At 37.2% G+C, this 11,626-nt stretch overlaps 1 protein-coding gene across 2 annotated transcripts; it reads right to left on the bottom strand.

Annotated features, from left to right (window-relative positions):
* Positions 1 to 6,730: 6,730 nt before the first annotated feature.
* On the bottom strand, positions 6,731 to 9,576 carry LOC149052478 (uncharacterized). Of its 2 annotated transcripts, XM_089204264.1 has the most exons (4): positions 9,490 to 9,576; positions 8,431 to 8,760; positions 7,538 to 7,671; positions 6,731 to 7,381 (listed from the first exon to the last, which is right to left on the bottom strand). In XM_089204264.1, the coding sequence occupies exons 2-4, from the start codon at positions 8,738 to 8,740 to the stop codon at positions 6,731 to 6,733; spliced, it is 1,095 nt and encodes a 364-aa protein (XP_089060390.1). In that variant the 5' UTR covers positions 8,741 to 8,760; positions 9,490 to 9,576. The 2 variants fall into 2 exon arrangements, with proteins under 2 accessions (XP_089060390.1, XP_089060395.1); XM_089204269.1 differs by lacking the exons at positions 7,538 to 7,671; positions 9,490 to 9,576 and having other exon boundaries at positions 8,431 to 8,604.
* Positions 9,577 to 11,626: the final 2,050 nt, after the last annotated feature.

Below are 11,626 nucleotides of genomic sequence, written 5' to 3'. Positions count from 1 at the left end.
AAACCACCATTCGATGAGGCTTACTTCGCAAATGACAACGAGAAGGTGAGATTTTACACTGGATTGCCTGCTTATGATGTCCTGCAAACAGTTTTACCGTATGTTTCGAAATTCGTTGTAAGAAAGTCGCCAACTTTGTCACAGTTTCAAGAATTTGTTCTCACTTTAATGAAACTTAAACTGAACATGCCAATGCAGGATCTTGCTTACCGCTTTGGTATTTCCATTGCAACAGTTTCAAGGACATTCTCTGCATGGATGGTCGTCCTTGATGCTAGATTAGCCTTTTTTATAAGGTGGCCAGAGCGTGAGGACTTATGGCAGACCATGCCTCAATGCTTTCAAGTTGCCTTTGGCAACAAAACTACAGTAATTATTGACTGCTTTGAGGTCTTCATCAATAGACCGTCCAATCTCATGGCCAGAGCATGATGTGATGTGATGTGCGTGACTGTTGGCTTGGTGTTTGTTGTCATGTGCGTGACTGTTGGCTTGGTGTTTGTTGTATCCAAGACCATGCGCGCAGTTTATTGTTCCATCTTTCTCGGTAATGATCCAGATTGGAATCAAGGCCTCGTTCATCCGCTGAGAGTGCCGCACTTTCGCCAACACGACAAACTTGCTTGCGATCATATGCCCTTGCACGTTGTAAACAAACCCCGAAACCATTTGATTGTAAGCTTCCAGACTGCGAAAGGCTTTAAATTGCTTTTGCTTGTAAAAGCTGGTCTCAAGAACCAAATAACAGAGTAAATCTGTCGATTCAACCGGCGGAAGACAGTCAGGTTCGAAGTGTTTCCCCTCTATCAAGGCAGGATCGATTCCAATCGTCGAGATTTTCTTAACGTAGCGCTCTCTGACTTTCCCATCCAGCTTTTTAGCGTAATCAATCAGACAGTGGAATTTGAACAACATTGTCAGGATCAGACGAAGAATTTTTTTTTTCCTCGGAAGCCATAATTTTCGACTGTGAACTGAGAAGAATTATAACTTTGGACTCTGTTTGCATATATTTCTTACTGAAACACGTGACTCGGATGTGCACCAACATGGCGGAAATTATTTCTGTGACGTCACGTGAAAACGATCTATAGGCAATGGTGTCATTACGTCGGTTGACAAGCGGCCTAAAAACCGTCTGCAATTGATTTTAATCATTCACAAAAAGTACTTAGAAAGTTAAAACGTGAGGTATTTGGTTACAGTTAAACTGAACGATGGAACTTTCATTCATTTAATGTCTGAATTTTCTCGAGCAATTTGTTCGTAGTAAAAGAGCGAGCGAAGTTTTAATTTCAGTTCGACAATAAATATACGCTCCTGGTGAGTCTTTCAAAGTCCGTTCAATTTGGACATTTGGACCATAAATTGCACAACAGAAACTGAAGGAATTTATTGAGAAAAGGCCGCATTACATTCCCTTGTGTCTCGTTGGAGTGTGCCGTTCGAATTTAGTTTTTGTGAAGGAAGATCAGAGTTAAACACGCCATTAGAGCAAACAAACGAGCAAACTCTCACAACTTCAAAATAAAAAGATTGAATTTACTCACAATTACTTTCCTCGCCGTTTACTTAATGAACAGAGGTAAATCTTCGTACATGAATGAATCGTCGATGAGAGTGAATAATACTTTCCGTTAGATCATTAACTGATTTTGAAGATGACATTGTCGTGACAGTCCTTGCCAAACTAGTTCTGTTGGTTTTCAAATGTTCCTTCGCTTTTTTTTTTTTTTCTTGCGCGCTCTCTAATTGACAGGTGTCAGATTGTGACAGATACTTGTAAAAATAATGTTTCAAAGTTTGTTTGGAAGCCTTTTTAATCACCTTTATCGTTACGGAAATGAAAATGTTTCGCTGAGGCATCTCTCTTAAATTTGCATCACCTCAGGCTATTTTAACTACCATTTACCCACTCAAAAATTGTTCAGTTTATGGAAGATCTTGCCGTATTTACGGCCATAAATCATTCGGGTTCTTTCGGAAAGAATTTCGTCAAGTTTAAAAACAATAAATATGTTATTTACCGGCTAAGGGTCGGTCCGTATGGTGAAAAACTGTGACCTCGGTCTTGAAAATGCTGCCCTCGGCCTACGGCCTCGGGCAGTATTTTCAAGACCTCGGTCACAGTTTTTCACCATACGGACCTCCCAGCCGGCAAATAACATATATATCTCGCTGCGCTCTGTTCATATACGAATCTTCTGACTTTGGTTAAAATACGATTTCTTCGTTAATTCTAAACACTACTCACGGTCAAATGGAACCAAAGGGGATTTCAGACCCAGGTGTCTTATAAGCTCTGCTCTCGGTGACATTGCAGCACAATCGCAAGAAGTGCACCTCATCGAGAATAGGTCTTGAAAATGTTTTCAATGTTATTTTAGCACGTAAAAATAGCGGTAACATTAATATTGACATTGGTCTGGAAGAAATAAAATCCCAGCAGGCAAACAACATTGACCTTTCGTTGAACCACGTAATTGAACCAAGTACTTTTTTATTGAACCACAAAATTCGTCATAAGTGTGGTGATCCGCTTATTTATTCTTGACATTAAGCTTATTTCGACTTTATTTAACAAATAGAGAAGCCTTGACTGTGTTCTGTTCTGTTATAAAGCACGCAGGAAGCGGCTAGAGCATGAAAGAAGTGTAGGGAGAAACACGAGACGTAAGCGGCTAGAGCACTCAAGAAGTGGGGAGAAACACTCAACTAAAGGCTTCTCTATTTGTTATATAATAAAGAATTCATTAAAATCAAAACAAACTCTATTTCCAAAGCGAACAACAGTGTCGTCAGCATGCTCTATTCTCTCATAAAGCACGCTACTATAAGCCGATCAGAGTCCCTGTTAGAATGGTTCGAATAATCTGATTGGCTGTACAAGACTAAAGCTGTCAAAAGTGTCAAACCATCAAAGTTAAAAAACCATTAAAGTTCACATTCTGCGTTAGTTTACAAACTGAAATAGTTCGGCAGGTCGAATTTAACACTTTTGCCTTAAGTTTTTCAGTCTCTAATACAGAATCTTGAAGTGAAATGTGCAGTGAAATTCAGCCGAACTATGGCTCATAAAAACACGTGAGTTTATTCACATGACAAGGTAGAAAACAAACTGTTCAAGGCGAGTGTTTTTTGAATGAACGACAGCCGAATTCACCGGAACATGAAGATCGCTCGGGATGACAGCTCCGCAAAACTCGGCTTTAGTGAAAGGATATCAGAGCAAGCTCTTATTTTTTCACTCGAAGGGCGGCCGATGTAGATTCTGAGGCTTGCTTTACTGTAATTACGGGAGATCGCCATGATGAGCGAGCCGCGATGGACTTCGGCATGATCATATTCGCTCAGACACCGTCATGATTAGTATGAATTTTAACAGTTATGCCAGTTTGGTTATACTTTTCATCATTTCTGTTTTGTTCTGTTTTGTTCTGTTTTGTTTTTGAACACTGAACTTTATATACTATACGAGTGTTAGCTGTGTTTGATTTTTATTACCGTACGTAAGCTTGCAATCTAACTGAGCGTTAAAATCTTTAAAACTCGGAATGTCTATTTTTTTTTTCCTTTGAGGATTTTCGTATCTGCTCACGTTTTAATAACGTAAATTACAGCGCCTGGTATGTTTACAAACCTTTGTTTGGTTCTTCTGTTGCTACTTACCGGCTCGCTTGTTCCGAAATTTCACTTACAATTATCGGAAAAAAGCTTAAAAGAAGTCCAGGAAAAGGTCGAACATAGTACAATTTGGCAGATGGCGTGACAGCTTGAGCTCAGCTCTATGCTCTATACTCTCATAGAGCACGCTCTTTCAACCAATGACAGCGCGCGTTATATCCGAACTTTATTATAAAAAACAATTAGTATCAGTCATATTAAAATACGTATTTGACAACTTGATAGTCTCGTTAGAACGTCATAAGAAGTTGTACCTTTAAGGAAGCTGTACCTTTAAAGAAACTACGAGTATAAATTATCATTTATTGCGGTAAATTTATATTATCCCCGGAAGCTTTGCACATCTTATTTATTTGCTCGATTGTTTTTTTGACGCTGCTGTGTTGCACATCCATCCCCCAGCCCCACCTTCTAAAAAAATTAATACTTTCTGGACCATACTGACTTGAAATTTTACACTTGGTAATTCCTAAATTGACTAATGCCTCACAAAAGAGAAAATTAATTTCATATCATAACTGTGCACCACTGAGGCCTTGCATTAATAAAAAGGTAATTCTGGTATGTTCCACTTAGTACTCTAGGTCAGATGTGTTTGCAGAAAAGGATGGAAAAAATGAATTATTGTTATTATCATTATTATCATTTTTATTATTGCGTTACATGTTCTTGAATAAATTTGAAACTTTACCACTCCCCTCCCCCAAAGTAGCTGCATGTATTTAATACAGGGCCTTGTTAAAAGTCCTCACAGTTTAATTCCTCAAGGCTTGCTGGTTTGGCAGTCAATAGAAAAAGTAACAAAAGAAATACATTCAGTTGGATTTAAATGATTATAATTAAGATTTAAATATCAATTTAATGACTCGGGATACAAAAAAACAAGACATTGATTGCAATTGAGAGTCTCAACGGGGTGGGCTTTTACGGCTTACGGGTTTGATGTTAGCCAATTTACTTCTAAAGGTTTATATCTCTCCACCGTAGTCATCAGAAATTTTTTAAATGTTAACTTAAATGTTAACGGTTACAATTTGTCAATTGTTTCGCCTAATTGCTAATTTTGGCCGTTTTACGGCTAAAGGTTAACCCAATTGAGCTGACTCTTACATAACAAGTTCAGTGCCATTTTCTTACAGAAAAGGCAAACAAGTATGCGATTATTTGTGCAAGCAGAATAACCTTCATTGGACTTTCACTGATGACTCACTTGATAAACTCGTATGCAAATTAATAGTGTCGATTTACCAGTTAAAGCCTATCACACACGGTGCAACGTTTAATTTTTCCATTCGTATTTCACAAAAATACCCCCAGCACCTACAAAAGGGCAGCGCAGAATATATCATCTCCTCTCAACACGTTCGTTACGCTTCTTACTCCATCTTCTATGGTCTCTTTTTATTTTTTTACCGTGATTTACACTGATTAAAGAATTTATTTTTTGCAGATTGCCGTGTTCTGTGTGTATCGTATTTGGGTTTTAATTACCTGTGAGTGTTTGTATGTTTCATTAGTTGCGTTGTGTACTTGAAGTTGATTTTTACATCATTTTGTATTGTTACTTAATTTATGTCCAGTAATACGTATTTATTTGTATAAATTTAGTCCTGTGGATCAATATTTGTGTCCCCTCTTTAGAACCAGCCTCGTCGTTTTTAAATCCTTCTAGAAAAAATTTCATTATTTTTAGTTTATTCATAAGTTTTTGTTCTCTTTGTTGTATTTTTCCGACTCAAGTTTCGTAGAACAAACCAAAGGCTCTGGACATTCCTCAGGGCATTCATTTTTTTTCTTCTGTATTCAGTTTTTATATTTAATTAGGTAGGTACACCACCTGGGGTATTTTGTTAGAGCGTTCTCTTCAACTTTTAAGTGCGTTTAAACTTTTCAAATATCATCTGTTGTCTATTTTGGATTGGAGACATACACGTTGCCTTTAATTCGTATCATCTTCAGTGGCATTCATCTTCCTCGTTTATCAACACTCATTAAAAAAAAAAAAAGAAGAAGAAGAAGGGAAATACATTAACCCACATTTTTATATCCACCCAAGATATTATCTTATGAAATGTGGTATACTTATGAGAGCGTGGTACAGTGTTAAAGTAAACAATCCAGATAATACTCTAAGATTTTCCCAATAAAAATGATATATTCATTGTCTCTTGTTTCTCTAAATTTTTTATTCCTTTATATTTGGCATATAGTTTTCATCTCACGCAATTAAGTTTTTGTTCTTAGGAGCTTTAGAAAGAGGCGCAGTCTTGTGATTTTTAAAGTCGTCGGCTTGTTGGACGTCGAGTTTTTATTACACAAGAGTAGGCTCCGCGATATAGCTAATTAGCCATTTAAAATGGTGAGATAATGGGAAAGTGGGAATTGGCTCATATTTGCAAGATCAGCGGGAGACTGGTTCAAGTTGCCGTCGATTGCATCTCTACTATTTGAGACGTCCTCGCGCATGTTGATGGTGGTGGGAATGGTGTTTGCAGCCAACAAACGAAGGCAGATATTTCAAGGGTGGCTTTCTTGAGTTAGATCTCGCAGAGCTCAATTGATACCAGTAACGACAAGGAACACAACATTACCAAACACTTAAATCACAGTTTCCGTGGGAATATGTTTGTGAATATTCTACCAGTTGGTTAAAGACTAGCTGGTAACAGCTTTGAAGTTTTACGTCGTTTATTTATAGAGGGTGACGACAGCCAGTTAAAAACTGAAAAACTTGCGGCCATCAAGCTAACAAGTACACAAGGTTAACGTCTAAAAAATGATCCCAAAGACCTAGATATCTAAAACTGAAAAAATTAACGATGAAAATCAAAGCACGCCCTGATTAACTATACAGACTTTCGCATCTCTTTAAAACTAGATGCATAACAATCAATGAGGCCCTTTATATAACTACTTACACTTTCACTATGCAGTCTGTGTTCAGAAGGTAGTTCTGATCACGTTTCATGCATGAATTTGGAAAAATTCACTCTTCGTGTATATCTTAAACGGCATTTCACACACGAGTTTAAAAGGGATGCGTGCATTAACGAATCCACAAATTCAGCGAGTAACTTTTAGTTATCGAACCCCATGCGTCGTTACTAAAGTCAGATTCTCTTCTGTTATTTTCCTTGATTTTAAAAGAGGTAAGTTTCGCCACCGTTGTCCCAATTCCGTGATCGGCATCTGAACAATCAGCTCCGCCTCCTCCGATCATGATCACAGAACCACTCCAGCCCTTGACACACCAGAATCCGACCTCATCAGCACCTTGCAGGTCACTACTGCATGAAGCCTGTCCGAAGCCCTCAGTGGTTTGGTATTGTCCGCCATATTGAACTTTGCATTTTCCCTGGCACTTACCATTGGACCAAACTGAACCGTTTCTGAAGTTACCATAGCTGGTAATTTTGGAGCGGAATGTCTTCCCACTCAGACAGTTCCCTATTGTTTGCAATAGAGGAGTGTGTCCAGAGTCATCATTGCGCGTAATCTTAAGCTCACTGCCATCGATCAGCCAGAACGCCGGCGAGATCATGTCTGCGTTATACGACGGGTCAGCGGTTTCCCCTGCAGCTTCAGTACTGTCATACCACCAGTCTCCTGAGTCATCCATCCAGTTTTTAGTGTCACTGTTTGAAAACCGAGCGAGGAGAGTCCAGACCTGATCCACTGATACCATGTCACAATAAACCTGCAAAGAAATAAAGAATTCCATGCAAACTTTCATTTATGGTGCTAATTTATTTTTTCGTGAATTGTCTGCAAGAAAGAAATTCTTACTATTACGATACAAATCTATTTTTTCTTGAGTTTTCCAAAGGTGAAGAATAATAATTTAGTTAATTACCAGAAAGTTCTTAGATTTCATTTTTGTCTCCCGGGGCTCCAGCCAATATCTACCGCTAACCGCCATCCCTTGTTCGCTGGCTTTGATCTCTCTACAAGACTCGGCAGGCATCTCGGGAACGGAGCCTAATGAGACTTGCTTCTCGTTCGACGACAATTACTTTCTTGATCGTATTGTACTGTTCAATTAACCAACCGAGCATAATTTCAACGAGGAATACTTCAATGTGGCCATATTAAACAATTCCTCGAAGGCTAAGAGGTTACGTCTTATATGCTAAGTTTCATTGAATCATTGAGTGTTTAAGACACGCATGCTCTGAAGGGAACATCCTGGGAAATGCCGTGAGCCAACCGCATTAATTTCTTATCCCTATTAGGCTTCGACTCCCCTGTTGAACAGAGGAGACTCTTTCTCCCCAAGCCCCCACCCCCTTCCCACATCAATTTATGCGAGGTTCTGATTTAATCTGATGAACTACATTTGCGATGTGTGTATTGTATGGGGAATATATCCGGGTTTCAACCCGATCCTAGGAGAACGCTAATGGATCAGTCACATTTCAATATAGTGAAATTTTAATAGTATACTAAACCCTTGGCATCTTTGAACGAGCTTTCAAACAAGCACTTTCTTTCTCTTTATCTGTCTGTCTGTATATCTCGCACCTCTCTAACACAATCTCTCCTCCTCAAAAGTAGCTGTGTTACCGTCATATGGAAGTTTAAAAATTTCTTAAATTGCTGAAAATTTTGACTTAACGATACCTATTAGTTGTGATTGTCCAGGAACTGAAAGAAACTTGATGTTTATAGCAGTGACAAGTATTCATTTTTACTTATCTTTTATACAATGAAAAGTTTAAAGACTATTTTAATTTTTTGCTTCCGAACCTCTGTTCTTCCATCGTCGCATGTAGAATCTAGTTTCATCTCGGACAAAATCTCCAGGTCTTGCTTCTTTGGTTCTGTTATTCAGCTCGCAAAGTTTACCAGTTATGACGTAATTGTAGCTCTGACATGTGAATTCGCTGTAGCAGAATATCAGACACTGGTATGGATCTTGTACCTTTTTCGATTTAAAGATGTGACCTTTGAGAGCTTTTCCACTCTCTGACTGCTGAGAGGGTTCACACTGCTGACTTGTGGCCATGCGCAGAGGAATTAAAGATGGAAAGTACAAAATATATAGTATCGGAAACATCTGGCCTGGATCGAGTTGTACTGTAAAGATAAATGGATCAGTTAAAATGCTCGCAAGCAATAAGTAGATCATTTAAAATCAATGCAAGAGACGGGAAAATTTAGGCTCAGCAATAATATTGAGAAAGACGATCTTTTTTTTGTCACAAACGTTGGATGAAGATGAGAACATTTTGAGTCTCCATGACAAATCGAACGTTACGTTGAGTGAATATTTATGAGAAAACTTGAGTATGTAAACAAGAAGTGAATTCTGTATTCCATTAAAAATTGTTTTTTTTATTTACAAAAAAATTTTCAAGGTTCTTTTGCTTTTTTCCTTCTTGGAATACCATGGAACAATAACAAGTTCTTTGTTTTCCGAATTAGAAACTTTCTGTCTGAGAAAATGTCCTTGCTCTGATCGCCCGATATCCGAAACTCCCAAAGTATTCCACAATGCACAATTCTGTCTTATCTCGAAGCATTTTTAATGAAATCATGCAAATATATATGATCAACTTCAAATACCACTAAAAGAAAATTGTGACCCAAAAACTCAAAGGATTCTCGTTTCAAAGCAACGAGGTTACTTGCCCTTCGAGAATACGTAGTGTTCAGAGTGTCGGTTCCTGAGGTTTTTTTTCTCTGGATGAACCAAGAAATGACCCAACTTGGTTTCGCCGGTTATCCCAAAATGTTTATTATAATATCAAATATCGTATAACTGGTAATTTTGACTCAGCCATGTTCCGCTTAGTTTCAACCAACCTCATATTTCTTTAGACATCATCTCTTCAGAGTTTTCGCTACCTCTGACATGTTTGCTTACCGTATGAGCTTGTTGTATCCGTGTTTGATTTTTCCTCACAACCTCCAATTTTTACGATGTTTACTTTCTTAATTGAACAAATCTCCTTCGATTGGCCTCTAGGCTCCGCTTTGTAAATTAAGCTAAAATTAATTTCGTTTCAAGGCGGGTGAGGAAACCCAAGTAAAACAGACGTCCCCTTTTAACTAAACCTCGTGAAGCAGTAGGATAAGTCTTAGGGCAGGATATAAAACGAAAATGACCACAGTTTGTGTGAAATGTAGTTGAATGACCATTTATTTATGCAAAAATTTAGGCAATATTGACGAGAAATAGAAGCTGAAAGAATCGTGACCTAACCTCAATTCCCTTCCCGTCATGAATCATTGATGATTTTATTAAAAGCGTATGCAATTCTCACCATCCAAGTTCATTGCTAATGAAAGAGTGTCAGTAAGCAAATATGATATGTTGATAAACATTCACTGTGGCAAATCGAAAAACTTCTTTATCAAATTGCTAGAAACTTCCCGATAAGTTATGCCTATGCTACAATTGAAAATGAAATAGTAAGAAACAACAAAATTTTCTTCCCTATTTATGCTGTCCTCCCTTTATCGCAGTTGAGCAATTACACAAAAATATAGAAATAGCCAATAAAGAGTTTATAAAAGGACTTGAACTCGTTTTGAAAAGTTCTGTGCTTGACTAAAGTGGAGCGAAGAGCTTGCTAAACTCACCGTAATCACAGTTTTTTTTCTTGAGCTCTAAAATTTTGTATACTTTTTAAAATAAGATATTCAGAAATAACGCACTAAAACAGGTTTTGAAGTGTCACTATGAAGACCTCAACAGGAATAGACTGACAACATTTTTTTTTTCTGTTTTTTAAATTTACATAATGAAATTTAGTTACGGCGTTAACCAGCATAGTACCTGATACAAAACTAACAGCTTTCCGCTAAGTAGTAATATTTTCATTTTTTATTGTTATAAAACACAAAAATAAAAACACTAACGTTTGAAATGAATACTAGTTCAAGCCATTTTCAGGTAATTTTTAATTGTATAAAGTTATGAATCCACTCAATCACGACAAGTGGATAATATTTGTCATCCTCGTTGTACCCACTTTAAAATGTCGATGCTTTAGGAAAATTCCTTCGAAAAGAATGGAAGAATTAAAAAGTTTCTTATGCAAATTCCTTCCCAAAATGTGGAGAAGCTGGCATTCTTCAATGAAAATATACCCCTTATTGTAGTTTCCATGGAAACAATCTGCGTGGTGAAATCCCAGTGAGCACAGATTTATCTCACAACCACCTCGTCATTTGAAAATTAAGACCTTGTGGAATTCAAAGTTTAAGGAGGCCTGATCACCTCCAAAGAGTGATAAATAATTTTTTGATTGTTCTTTTGGGGCGAAAAATTTCATTAGTAATTTTTTTTGTCTTTGCTTGCAGAAGTTATGGTTACAGATTAATGTATACGACAAAAAGCATTACCCTCAGTAAATAAAATTTCGTGCAAACTCAATTTGTTATGATAAAGAAGTTAACTTGATTTTTTCATACTCTTGCCATAATTGCCTTTTAAATGACTCGAGCCGTCGAAAACTACTAAAGTCCCCAATATTTGCAATCTCGAGAAATGTTTGGCCCAATAATGTGTTCTTCTCAATGTGTTCTTCTTAATCTGTAATATTTACCCCCTTTGTTCATTGATTCATTGCTTTTGGCAGAAACGGTTGGCATTTATATTTTCATGTTCTTCAAAAAAGAAAATTACCATTAAAGTACACTTTGCCGGTGAAATTAAAAGATAAAACATCAAATAGAAAGAAAAGGCCGTAAATAACGAGACAGAAGTCAATTTTATTTTGACATTGTTTCAAGAAAAATTAGTTCTTGCACCTCCCTTTTTTCAAACATTCTCTTCATAAATCTTTGAAACACCTGCTTTCTTCGTCACACCACCGCATTTACATTTACAAGGATAATTATGTTTTATCAACTCAGTTGATAAAACCAAATGATCTTTCAATAAATAGATGCTCATTATTTCACCTCACCATGTAAAAATATCATAATACTGGTG

This window comes from Pocillopora damicornis, chromosome 1, assembly GCF_964200805.1.
Source record: "Pocillopora damicornis chromosome 1, jaPocDami1.2, whole genome shotgun sequence".
Taxonomy (NCBI): domain Eukaryota; kingdom Metazoa; phylum Cnidaria; class Anthozoa; order Scleractinia; family Pocilloporidae; genus Pocillopora; species Pocillopora damicornis.
The sequence above is the reverse complement of the archived record's forward strand: the minus strand, read 5'-3'. Positions and strand labels throughout refer to the sequence as shown.